At 46.7% G+C, this 13,829-nt stretch overlaps 1 protein-coding gene across 2 annotated transcripts in view; it reads left to right on the top strand.

The window, feature by feature from the left end:
• cep131 (centrosomal protein 131) overlaps nucleotides 1-13,829 on the top strand; it is a 40,110-nt gene that overhangs the window by 22,801 nt on the left and 3,480 nt on the right. For both annotated transcript variants that reach the window (XM_065012688.1, XM_065012689.1), the window contains 7 exons: nucleotides 6,480-6,587; nucleotides 7,190-7,307; nucleotides 9,120-9,194; nucleotides 11,197-11,339; nucleotides 11,885-12,062; nucleotides 13,102-13,298; nucleotides 13,619-13,679. In XM_065012688.1, coding sequence (XP_064868760.1) covers nucleotides 6,480-6,587; nucleotides 7,190-7,307; nucleotides 9,120-9,194; nucleotides 11,197-11,339; nucleotides 11,885-12,062; nucleotides 13,102-13,298; nucleotides 13,619-13,679 — 880 coding nt within the window. The remainder of the gene's footprint in view (nucleotides 1-6,479; nucleotides 6,588-7,189; nucleotides 7,308-9,119; nucleotides 9,195-11,196; nucleotides 11,340-11,884; nucleotides 12,063-13,101; nucleotides 13,299-13,618; nucleotides 13,680-13,829) is intronic.

Here is a 13,829-nt window from a genome sequence, read left to right on the forward strand (position 1 = left end):
CTGTGTTGACATTTCACCTATCCATGTCTTCATCCACTTTTGATGTCACTAGCTAGCTATCCAGCTAATGTTAGCTAGGTGATGCTAGCCATAAAGATAGCTCCTAATAAGTTGTTTGGATAATGTGTGCCTTGCCAGGCTGCTTACTATAGCCAAATGATTGACAGTAGCTCATAAGAATAAGAATAATATTAGCTTTTTTCTTATTCACCGTTTTACCGCCAGGCTATCCACCATCTCGATCTAAGTGCATTAGACAGAAGTAATCCGTAGCACCAGGTTGTAAACAGGAATTTGTCTACATACCTACATGTTTTGTAAGTGGTTCCAAATGATTTAAAACCAGCCCTCGCAAGACACGTATAGTCAGATCAAAATGTATGTCATTTTATCAGACGCAGAAAACAAAATGTATTTCCCCATCAAGCCCAAATATATCATACTTCGACTCAAATCAGCCAGCGACTGATGTGGTGTACTCAATGCCATCGGAAGAATCCCGGAACATATTCCAGTCTGTGCTTAAATATCACATTGAATATTACATTTACATAAGTATTCAGACCCTTTACTCAGTACTTTGTTGAAGCGCCTTTGGCAGCAATTATAGCATTGAGTCTTCTTGGATATGATGCTACAAGCTTGGCACACCTGTATTTTGGGAGTTTCTCCCATTCTTCTCTGCAGATCCTCTCAAGCTCTGTCAGGTTGGATGGGGAGTGCGTCTGCACAGCTATTTTCAGGTCTCTCCAGAGATGTACGATCGTGTTCAAATCCGGGCTCTGGCTGGGCTACTCAAGGACATTCAGACACTTGTACCGAAGGCACTCCTGCGTTGTCTTGGCTGTGTGCTTAGGGTTGTTGTCCTGTTGGAAGGTGAACCTTTGCCCCAGTCTGAGGTCCTGAGTGCTCTGGAGCAGGTTTTCATGAAGGATCTTTGCTCTGTTCCTCTTTCCCTCGATCCTGACTAGTCTCCCAGTCACTGCCACTGAAAAACATCCCCACAGCATGATGCTGCCACCACCATGCTTCAGCGTAGGGATGGTGCCAGGTATCCTCCAGACGTGACGCTTGGCATTCAGGCCAAAGAGTTACATCTTGGTTTCATCAGACCAGAGAAACTTGTTTCTCATGGTCAGAGTCCTCTCTTTAGGTGCCGTTTGGCAAACTCCAAGCGGGCTGTCATGTGCCTTTTACTGAGGAGTGGCTTCCATCTGGTCACTCTACCATAAAGGCCCTATTTGAGTAGTGCTGCAGAGATGGTTGTCCTTCTGGAAGGTTCTCCCATCTCCACAGAGGAACTCCGGAGCTCTGTCAGAGTGACCATCGGGTTCTTGGTCACATCCCTGACCAATGCCCTTCTCCCCGATTTCTCAGTTTGTCCGGGCGGTCAGCTCTAGGAAGACTCTTGGTGGTTCCAAACTTCTTCCATTTAAGAATGATGGAGGCCACTCTGTTCTTGGGGACCTTCAATGCTGTAGAAATGTTGTGTTACCCTTCCCCAGATCTGTGCCTCGACACAATCCTATCTCATAGCTTATGGCTTGGTTTTTGCTCTGACATGTACTGTCAACTGTGGGACCTTATATAGACAGATGTGTCTTTTCCAAATCATGTCCAAATAATTGAATTTACCACAGGTGGACTCCAATCAAGTTGTAGAAACATCTCCGTGATGATCAATGGGAACATGATGCACCTGAGCTCTATTTCGAGTCTCAAAGCAAAGGGTTTGAATAAGTACCACACCCGTTTTGCCAGTCACATTCTGTTAAATGTCCTCAATGCACACACATCCCTGGGTCGCTCCTCTTTTCAGTTCGCTGCAGTCAGAGACGGAACGAGCTGCAACAAACACTCAAACTGGACAGTTTTTTTTTGTTCTCTTTAATTTCGTGGTATCCAATTGTTAGTAGTTACTGTCTTGCCTCATCGCTACAACTCCCGTACGGGCTCGGGAGAGACAAAGGTCGAGAGCCATGCGTCCTCCGAAACACAACCCAACCAAGCCACACTGCTTCTTAACACAGCACGCATCCAACCCGGAAGCCAGCCGCACCAATGTGTCAGAGGAAACACCGTACACCTAGCGACCTGGTCAGCATGCACTGCCATCGGCCCGCCACAGGAGTCGCTAATGCGCGATGAGACATTTACATTACATTTACATTTAAGTCATTTAGCAGACGCTCTTATCCAGAGCGACTTACAAATTGGTGCATTCACCTTATGACCTCCAGTGGAACAGTAGTGCATCTAAATCTTTTCAGGGGGAGGGGGGGTGAGAGGGATTACTTTATCCTATCCTAGGTATTCCTTAAAGAGGTGGGGTTTCAGGTGTCTCCGGAAGGTGGTGATTGACTCCGCTGTCCTGGCGTCGTGAGGGAGTTTGTTCCACCATTGGGGGGCCAGAGCAGCGAACAGTTTTGACTGGGCTGAGCGGGAACTGTACTTCCTCAGTGGTAGGGAGGCGAGCAGGCCAGAGGTGGATGAACGCAGTGCCCTTGTTTGGGTGTAGGGCCTGATCAGAGCCTGGAGGTACTGAGGTGCCGTTCCCCTCACAGCTCCGTAGGCAAGCACCATGGTCTTGTAGCGGATGCGAGCTTCAACTGGAAGCCAGTGGAGGGAGCGGAGGAGCGGGGTGACGTGAGAGAACTTGGGAAGGTTGAACACCAGACGGGCTGCGGCGTTCTGGATGAGTTGTAGGGGTTTAATGGCACAGGCAGGAGCCCAGCCAACAGCGAGTTGCAGTAATCCAGACGGGAGATGACAAGTGCCTGGATTAGGACCTGCGCCGCTTCCTGTGTGAGGCAGGGTCGTACTCTGCGGATGTTGTAGAGCATGAACCTACAGGAACGGGCCACCGCCTTGATGTTAGTTGAGAACGACAGGGTGTTGTCCAGGATCACGCCAAGGTTCTTAGCGCTCTGGGAGGAGGACACAATGGAGTTGTCAACCGTGATGGCGAGATCATGGAACGGGCAGTCCTTCCCCGGGAGGAAGAGCAGCTCCGTCTTGCCGAGGTTCAGCTTGAGGTGGTGATCCGTCATCCACACGGATATGTCTGCCAGACATGCAGAGATGCGATTCGCCACCTGGTCATCAGAAGGGGGAAAGGAGAGATTAATTGTGTGTCGTCTGCATAGCAATGATAGGAGAGACCATGTGAGGTTATGACAGAGCCAAGTGACTTGGTGTATAGCGAGAATAGGAGAGGGCCTAGAACAGAGCCCTGGGGGACACCAGTGGTGAGAGCACGTGGTGTGGAGACGGATTCTCGCCACGCCACCTGGTAGGAGCGACCTGTCAGGTAGGACGCAATCCAAGCGTGGGCCGCGCCGGAGATGCCCAACTCGGAGAGGGTGGAGAGGAGGATCTGATGGTTCACAGTATCGAAGGCAGCCGATAGGTCTAGAAGGATGAGAGCAGAGGAGAGAGAGTTAGCTTTAGCAGTGCGGAGCGCCTCCGTGATACAGAGAAGAGCAGTCTCAGTTGAATGACTAGTCTTGAAACCTGACTGATTTGGATCAAGAAGGTCATTCTGAGAGAGATAGCGGGAGAGCTGGCCAAGGACGGCACGTTCAAGAGTTTTGGAGAGAAAAGAAAGAAGGGATACTGGTCTGTAGTTGTTGACATCGGAGGGATCGAGTGTAGGTTTTTTCAGAAGGGTGCAACTCTCGCTCTCTTGAAGACGGAAGGGACGTAGCCAGCGGTCAGGGATGAGTTGATGAGCGAGGTGAGGTAAGGGAGGAGGTCTCCGGAAATGGTCTGGAGAAGAGGAGGGGATAGGGTCAAGCGGGCAGGTTGTAGGGCGGCCGGCCGTCACAAGACGCGAGATTTCATCTGGAGAGAGAGGGGAGAAAGAGGTCAGAGCACAGGGTAGGGCAGTGTGAGCAGAACCAGCGGTGTCGTTTGACTTAGCAAACGAGGATCGGATGTCGTCGACCTTCTTTTCAAAATGGTTGACGAAGTCATCTGCAGAGAGGGAGGAGGGGGGGAGGGGGAGGAGGATTCAGGAGGGAGGAGAAGGTTGCAAAGAGCTTCCTAGGGTTAGAGGCAGATGCTTGGAATTTAGAGTGGTAGAAAGTGGCTTTAGCAGCAGAGAGAAGAGGAAAATGTAGAGAGGAGGGAGTGAAAGGATGTCAGGTCCGCAGGGAGGCGAGTTTTCCTCCATTTCCCTCGGCTGCCCGGAGCCCTGTTCTGTGAGCTCGCAATGAGTCGTCGAGCCACGGAGCGGGAGGGGAGGACCGAGCCGGCCTGGAGGATAGGGGACATAGAGAGTCAAAGGATGCAGAAAGGGAGGAGAGGAGGGTTGAGGAGGCAGAATCAGGAGATAGGTTGGAGAAGGTTTGAGCAGAGGGAAGAGATGATAGGATGGAAGAGGAGAGAGTAGCGGGGGAGAGAGAGCGAAGGTTGGGACGGCGCGATACCATCCAGTAGGGGCAGTGTGGGAAGTGTTGGATGAGAGCGAGAGGGAAAAGGATACAAGGTAGTGGTCGGAGACTTGGAGGGGAGTTGCAACGAGGTTAGTGGAAGAACAGCATCTAGTAAAGATGAGGTCGAGCGTATTTCCTGCCTTGTGAGTAGGGGGAAGGTGAGAGGGTGAGGTCAAAGAGGAGGAGTGGAAAGAAGGAGGCAGAGAGGAATGAGTCAAAGGTAGGCGTGGGGAGGTTAAAGTCGCCCAGAACTGTGAGAGGTGAGCCGTCCTCAGGAAAGGAGCTTATCAAGGCATCAAGCTCATTGATGAACTCTCCGAGGGAACCTGGAGGGCGATAAATGATAAGGATGTTAAGCTTGAAAGGGCTGGTAACTGTGACAGCATGGAATTCAAAGGAGGCGATAGACAGATGGGTAAGGGGAGAAAGAGAGAATGACCACTTGGGAGAGATGAGGATCCCGGTGCCACCACCCCGCTGACCAGAAGCTCTCGGGGTGTGCGAGAACACGTGGGCAGACGAAGAGAGAGCAGTAGGAGTAGCAGTGTTGTCTGTGGTGATCCATGTTTCCGTCAGTGCCAAGAAGTCGAGGGACTGGAGGGAGACATAGGCGGAGATGAACTCTGCCTTGTTGGCCGCAGATCGGCAGTTCCAGAGGCTACCGGAGACCTGGAACTCCACGTGGGTCGTGCGCGCTGGGACCACCAGATTAGGGTGGCCGCGGCCACGCGGTGTGGAGCGTTTGTATGGTCTGTGCAGAGAGGAGAGAACAGGGATAGACAGACACATAGTTGACAGGCTACACAAGAGGCTACGCTAATGCAAAGGAGATTGGAATGACAAGTGGACTACACGTCACGAGTGTTCAGAGAGTTAAGCTTACGTAGCAAAGGGATATCCCTACAGGCAAAACCCTCCCTAACCCGGACGATGCTAGGCCAATTGTGCATCGCCCCATGGACCTCCCGGTCATGGCCGGCTGAGACAGAGCCTGGGCTCGAACCCAGAGTCTCTGGTGGCACAGCTAGCACTGCGCCACACGGGAGGCTCCCAAACTGGACAGTTTCATTCAAAGACTCAGACACTTTTACTAACAGTTGTGGCTGCTTCGCGTGATGTATTGTTGTCTCTACCTTCGTGCCTTTGTCCTGTTGTCTGTGCCCAATAATGTTTGTACCATGTTTTGTGCTGCTGCCATGTGGGGGTGCCACTATGCTATGTTGCCATGTGTTGCTGCCATGCTATGTTGTCTTAGGTCTCTGTTTTATGTTTGTGTTTGTGTTGTGGTGTCTCTCTTGGCATGATCTCTGTGTTGTCCTATATATATATTTTTTTATCCTAGCTCCCGTCCCCGCATTAGGCCTTTTGCCATTTGGTAGGCCGTCATTGTAAATAAGAATTTGTTCTTAATTAAAATGCCTATATTTGTATGGCTTGTTCAATGGAAACTAAGTTTAAAAACTCAGACTCGTTTCGGCTACATGGCCTTCATCAGGGGGGTCCCTTTTGAAGGCCATTTAGCCGAAACGCGTCAGAGTTTTTAAACTTTGTTTCCATTGAACATGCCATACAAATATAGGCATTTTAATTAATTAAATGAAGTGCCTTGGCCCTCCTTTCTTTTTGATGGCAAATTTCCCCCATTTACCAAAGAGCACCTATCTTCCAAACTCTACTATTGTGTACCTCAGCAGCGCTTCAATTCCTCATCTAATTTTTCTACAAGAATTTGTTCTTAACTGATGTGCATAGTTAAATAAAATAAAAAGTCAAGGAGTCTGAATACTTTCCAAATGCACTGTATGTGTATTCCTGTCAGTTTTGAGAAGCAGAGGGTTAGGGTTAGAGATGTCTTTGTATGTTTATTGGACAGAGAGATAGTGGTGATAGGATGTAGAGTGTGCTATATTGGAGTATTAGCAGTGGGATGGATTCAAACCCATGCTGTAGCTGTATAGTGCACCGGAGGCAGCAGCCTAGACCGCTAGAGTAGACCACCCTAGGCCACAGGGTTACAGATGTTTTGCGTGTGTTCCCGGCCAGGTTTGAGAAGCAGCTAGCGGAGGAGGAGATGTCTTTACAGCAGCAGAGGAGGAGACTCTACAAGGAGGTGTCTGAGGAGAAGGAGAGACTCAACCAGCTGGCCGCCAGGTGATGTCAAAGGTCATATAGATAAGATAGAGGCTGACACCCAATGTTGTCATCTCTATATGTCTAGACCTAACACTTCGGTCGCTGGGGACACTGGTGTGTACAATTAGACTGATGACATGGCCTAGATTTGACTTTACTGTACAGCATCTAGTACATTAGAATCATACAGTACTTAGGCTAATCATACAATACTTATCATGTGATGATTGTGTGTAGTAATGTAATCTCAAATATCCAGATCTTAAATCTTGCGTAATTCCGCCAAATGCTCGATTTAGGTTTTGGGGCAGATTTATGAGAAACGATACTACCGAAGTCTCCACCGCCCCCTAAATGGAAAGTATGGGACAAACTCAAAAGATGGGAACACCTACTAAATTGTGATTTGTCCAAATGATCAGTGACAAACATCTGCGTACCGAGACAAAGTTCCTCGTTAGTCGTCACATGCCGCATTCTGTTGACAGACGCTACGATACCATCCTATGTTATCTGTCCACGAGAGATTACTAGTAATGTAATGCCTACTATTTGATGTGTGCAAGTCAAGTATCAGTGGAGCATCTCTAAAGTTAATGTCCTCTATCACTGCCCTGCAGGCAGCGTGCTGAGCTGGAGGACCTGAGGAAGCAACTGGAGGATAACAGCTCCCTGGCAGGGAGAGCTCTGAGAGAAGAGCTGGAGAAGAGCAGGGAGGAGCAGGAGAGGAGGCACCAGGTAATGGACAGTACCTGTCCCTACCACAATAATAATATAAATTATTATACAACAGGTGGTTTGTAATTCCCATTGTTCGAGCCTATCCTGCCCATTTATATACTAGACAACTTACACAGAGCCAGTACAGTGATAAAAAGTGCCGTTTTTACCTGGCAATGCACTACTACAACTACTACTATTTTTACAGATCCACTGCCCAGCCATGCAATTTATAAACTTGATCTCGACTGTAAAAAGCATCTAGACATTATTTCCGACATTTGCTACATTGTTGGAATATTGAATTTGGATCTCTACTGTGTCCTATAGTAATGAGCGAGTTGGGACAAGACAGACAGGCAGCTTTTCTCAGCCAGTCGAAATCACGACTTTTATAGATCTACTGTATGCATACAATACCAGTCAAAAGTTTGGACACACCTACTCATTCAAGGGTTTTTCTTTATTTTTACTATTTTCTACATTGTAGAAAAATAGTGAAGACATCAACAGGATCAAATAACACATATGGAATCATGTAGTAAGCAAAAAAGTGTTAAACAAATCCAAATATATTTGAGTTTCTTCAAAGTAGCCACCCTTTGCCTTAATGACAGCTTTGCAAACTCTTGGCATTATCTCAACCAGCTTCATCTGGAATGCTTTTCCAACAGTCTTGAAGGAGTTCCCACATTCTGAGCAATTGTTGGCTGCTTTTCCTTCACTCTGCAGTCCAACTCATCCCAAACTCTCTCAATTAGGTTGAGGTCAGGTGATTGTGGACACCAGATCATCTGATGCAGCACTCCATCACTCTCCTTGTTGGTCAAATAGCCCTTACACAGCCTGGAGGAGTGTTGGGTCATTGTCCTGTTGAAAAACAAATGATAGTCCCACTAAGCGCAAACCAGATGGGATGCCGTATCGCTGCAGAATGCTGTGGTAGCCATGCTGGTTAAGTGTGCCTTGAATTTGAAATAAATCACAGTGTCACCAGCAAAGCACCATCGCACCTCCTCCTCCATGCTTCACGGTGGGAACCACACATGCGGAGATCACATTTACATTTAAGTCATTTAGCAGACACTCTTAACCCGTTCACCTACTAATTCGACCATGAAGGCCTGATTCACGCAGTCTCCTCTGAACAGTTCATGTTGAGATGTCTGTTACTTGAACTCTGAAGCATTTATTTGGGCTGCAATTTCTGAGCCTGGTAACTCTCAAATTAACTTATGCTCTGCAGCAGAGGTAACTCTGGGTCTTCCTTTCCTTTGGCGGTCCTCATGAGAGCCAGTTTCATCATAGCGATTGATGGTTTTTGCGATTGCACTTTTGTTTGCCATAGTAACCTGCAAAGTTCTGGAACTATTAACCAGTGCTTGGTTTTGTTTTGCTTTACATGCAATTGGCACTAACGACCAGAGAACGCCTAAAATTCCATTTGACAACCAGTGTTGGTGAATGTAGCGTCACGTTTTGTTGAAACATTTATGGTTTGGGAAAGAATCTTGCTTTTTAATGCTTGTAACCCGTTGTATAAAATCATTGACCACGTCACAGCCATGATACAAATTTCAAAACACATGGCCTCTTGTACTTTTGCAGAAATTATGCCATTTAGCGGATGCTTTTATCCAAAACGATTTACAGCCGTGCAGTGCATGTTTTGTTTTTTTGTACAGCTGGTCACAGTGGGAATCAAACCAACAATCTTGGCTTTGCAAGCAACTGAGCTACAAAGGACTGGCCTACAGACACTCTGACTGGCTAACACTGGTTGTGTTTTGTTGTCTAGTCTGGTAGTAACTTTGCTCCTTGTCTGTCTAGGTGGAGTTAAAAGCCCTCAGAGAACGCCTGGAGATCGAGAAACAGACCTGGGAGGAGAACTACATGAAGAAGGAGGTGTGTGTGCATGCATGAACACTTTGTCCATGTCTGTGTGTTTGTCCCCTCTCCCTCCCTGCTTGCTTGTTAAGCACTCTAGCTAAATGCATTCCCTCTCTCCTAGCACTGCTATGGTGCAGTGTGGCAGACGACTACACACTCAGCACTACATTGGCCAACTTGGCCACTGTCCTAACAGCCCACGCTGTCAAACCCAGGTTATGTCCATAGTAGGGCTGTGGCGGTCATGAAATTTTGGCAGCTGGTGATTGTCAAACAAATAACTGCCGGTCTAACGGTAATTGGCCATTAATTAACATAAACACATTTAGCATCTCCTAGCTTACTTTCATAGCCTACAAACTACTGATGCAGACATCTACGTTTTAGTCTTAATCCATCACAATAAATCCATTATTTATTTTAGACATGTCTAAAGAATGAAGAAAATGTAGTCTGTTTCAGAAGTACACAATAGCATACTCTGAGTTGTCCTTATGTTAGGCCCTGATCTGGCTATGCCATACACTAGTTCATAGCAGACAAGATTTGCTTAGAATTCCATGGCAATATGTTATAGTGTGAACAATACAATTGAACATAGCTGAATAAAATGGAAAGGATATTTTCTCCAAACAATTTGAGGGAGTGAGCACATTCTATTCTGTGTTTAGCAGCTAACAAAGGAACAGGTACTCCTATTTGCTTCATTTACCGTTTATAATGATACAAAAATGTGATACAAAATGTGGGCTATACGTTTACATTTCTTTAATACTTTCTAAGGCTGCATGATGCGACTCTAATGATTTGAAAAAAGTTGTATGAAAGGCATGAGCTCTGTTTTGTTTTTTCGCAGGCTGTACACACTTCATCAGTCACTCATTCACAATTTGACAAGCACTTGATAATGCCTTATATTTGCCATGGTAAATTCATCATTCACAAGTGATAGGCTTATATTGTCACCCATCAGACTATTCTTGATTTAGTCTAGTCTTTGCATGTACTAAATAATATATGTGTAAAATTAGTTTTGATTTTGAATGGACCATTATCATACACCTGTATGAAACGGGAGGAAAAAATACATGTAATCTATGCACTTAAATAGCAACTGGAGGATGCTTTTCCCGTGGTTCATTTTCTTGCCATCCTATTGTCAAGAGAAGCAATGTGCTTAACATTAGGAACGTTGAGAAATAAATATAGTAGGCCTAGCCTATAGAAAGCTGATGGAATCCTGTCTCTATTAAAAATAACAATCACTCTTGTTTTCTGACACAATTGCATAGCCTATAGAAATGTTGCGCAACATGAGCTCATGGGCTCTCATGAAGGGTTTGATTAGATTTTCAACACATTTGCATTGATATCAGAGTGATTAGAGGGACAATACAGAGTACCAGGCAGTTAGCAAGTTTAGTAGGCATCTAATGACCAGTAGCAGCATCAGATTTTGGAGCCTAATTACCATGACTAAACGGTCACGTTTCTGCTGCTTCCCTCACTCGGATTGGGCCAGGTCTGGATCTGACCAGGTCTATATGCAACGGGTCTAGTTGTCTTCGGGTCTGTTCATAGCGTGTCTCTGTATTTAAAACATGTATTTCTGCTAATCTGTTCCTTTCAAGAAGGCCTCTAGCAACCACCCTCACACACAGGTTTTTTTCCATGGGCCTTTTTAAAGGGGGATTTTTCATTGTGTTTGGGAGTTGGTAGTTCTCTGAGCGATCTGAAACCACCACCTTCCCATCTGCCCCCACCCACTTCCTCTTTCCCCTCTTAAATGTCATGTGAATACTAAGACCCACAGGGCAAAGGCCATATGGAGACTGGCAGGAAGGAAGGCAGAGGAGGTTCACAGCAGCAGTCAGAGAAACTAATGTTCACAAAGTCATAACAATCCCAGTTTCACAATGACCTGCACATGCACTGTTGCTGTTGTGCCAGTGGTTTGTCTGTATTCTGGCATAGTGGTTTACCCTGTGTGTGTGTGTGTGTGTGCGCATGCGTGCAGGAAGCATGGTTGTTGAGTCGGGAGCGCGAGCTGAAGGAGGAAGTACGTCGGGGGCGGGACAAAGAGATCGAGCTGGCCATTCAGAGGCTGGAGGAGGAGACGAGCGGGGCCCGCGACGAATGTGACCGGGCCGCTGACAATCGGTTAGTCATCTCACCATTAAATGTGACGTTTCCGTGTGTGTCCATGTCTGTGTGTTTGCAAGTGCTGCAAGGATTATGTGTATAAATATGCATATGGATGAACATACTACATGCTAAGCATGTCTACATGTTGATATTTTTATTTTATTTAATATTTAACCTTTATTTAACTAGGTAAGTCAGTTAAGAACAAATTCTTATTTACAATGATGGCCTACCCAGGCCAAACCCTAACCCAGACGACCCTGGGCCAATTATGCGCCACCCTATGGGACTCCCAATCACGGCCGGTTGTGATACCAGGGTCTGTAGTGACACCTCTAGCGCTGAGATGCTGTGTCTTAGATCGCTGCGCCACTCGGGAGTCCTGATATACAGTGTTGATAGACGGTCTAGATGCTGATCTTGGGTCAGATTTGCAATTCCCCTACTAATGGTTAAGGTTAGGATTGTCGGAGGGAAAGCTGATCCTAGATCTGTACCTAGGGGAAACTTCACCTTGGAGCTTGATATACTGTTTCTGACTATCTGTGTGTCTCTTTCAGTGTGAAGCGTGTGCGGGAGAAATACGAGGCGGAGCTGAAAGAGTTGGAGCGCTCTGAGAGGTCTGCCTTGGAAAAACAGCAGGAGATGAAGAAGAGACAGAGTGAGATGGAGGGAGAGCTGATCACACTACAGGGCCATCTCAGACAGAGAGAGCGGGAGATCGAAGACATCACCCAGGTACAGACACCAGCAGACCTTGTTCCAATAGTTTGAAAACTCAGCCGTCCTTCCTTCCTCCCCTCCTTGGTTGGCCCTTTTTTATGCTGAAAGCTTGTTGGTGCATATGGCTGGGTAAATACATGTTGGTGCATATGGCTGGGTAAATACATGTTGGTGCCAATGGCTGGGTAAATACATGTTGGTGCCAATGGCTGGGTAAATACATGTTGTTGCATATGGCTGGGTAAATACATGTTGGTGCCTATGGCTGGGTAAATACATGTTGGTGCATATGGCTGGTTAAATACATGTTGGTGCCTATGGCTGGGTAAATACATGTTGGTGCCTATGGCTGGGTAAATACATGTTGGTGCATATGGCTGGGTAAATACATGTTGGTGCCTATGGCTGGGTAAATACATGTTGGTGCCTATGGCTGGGTAAATACATGTTGGTGCCTATGGCTGGGTAAATACATGTTGGTGCCTATGGCTGGGTAAATACATGTTGGTGCCTATGGCTGGGTAAATACATGTTGGTGCATATGGCTGGGTAAATACATGTTGGTGCATATGGCTGGGTAAATACATGTTGGTGCATATGGCTGGGTAAATACATGTTGGTGCCTATGGCTGGGTAAATACATGTTGGTGCCTATGGCTGGGTAAATACATGTTGGTGCCTATGGCTGGGTAAATACATGTTGGTGCCTATGGCTGGGTAAATACATGTTGGTGCCTATGGCTGGGTAAATACATGTTGGTGCCTATGGCTGGGTAAATACATGTTGGTCCAAGCCTGTAGGGTGACATACAGCGGGGCAAAAAAGTATTTAGTCAGCCACCAATTGTGCAAGTTCTCCCACTGTCTGTCATAGTTGAAGTGTACCTATGATGAAAATTACAGGCCTCGCTCATCTTTTTAAGTGGGAGAACTTGCACAATTGGTGGCTGACTAAATACTTTTTTGCCCCACTGTATGTAGGTAAATGATGCCCATGTAAACCATTTCTCACCCCTGACCCTGTATCCCTCTCCCCTGTCTCTCTCCTCTCCAGATCCGTGACAAGCTGTCTGGGGAGCGTCGCAGCCTGGCAGAGGTTATCAGGCAGGAGTTTGCTGAAAGACTCATTGTGACGGAGGATGAGAACAGAAGGATGAAGACCGAGACATCAGAGGTCAGGGCCAGGCTAAGGCTGGAGGTCGAGAGGGTCACCAGGGAGAAGGAGGAGGAGCTGGCAGAGGTCCACCAACGGTGAGGATGGAGGGAGGGGAAGAAAAGAGAGGGAGAGGACATTGTGTGACAGGGTATTATAGCCAGTTCTCACTTGGGAAAGACCTCAAAGGGACTAACTGTGGGAATGTCAATTTAATCACCAGTGTTTAGACTGTTCTAGAATAGCTGGGCTCAGACTGTTGTCTATGTTACCTGTATAATGGGACAGTGATTGTTGGTAGTGTAGGATGTAAATTAAAATTACATTTGAAATAACAGCGAAAGGAGAAAGTAATCTCAATGCCAAACAAATGTTATTTTTCCTTATTTTTCTTTGTCACATTTTCTTATTATGGCAGGGTGAAGTCAGCCATCTTGAAAAAGGAAGAGACTGTGGCTAGCCTTAGGAAGCAGCATGAGGTGAGTCCTAGTCTGGGTCCCAAAGATCACCCTGTTCCCTTTACAGTGCACTACTTTTGACCAGAGCCAATAGGGCTCCGGTCAAAAGTAGTGCACAATATAGGGATTAACTCACCATTTGGGACGTAGAGAGACAGTGTGTTTCTGAGA

This window comes from Oncorhynchus nerka, linkage group LG28 (genome assembly GCF_034236695.1).
Source record: "Oncorhynchus nerka isolate Pitt River linkage group LG28, Oner_Uvic_2.0, whole genome shotgun sequence".
Classification (NCBI taxonomy): Eukaryota; Metazoa; Chordata; class Actinopteri; order Salmoniformes; family Salmonidae; genus Oncorhynchus; species Oncorhynchus nerka.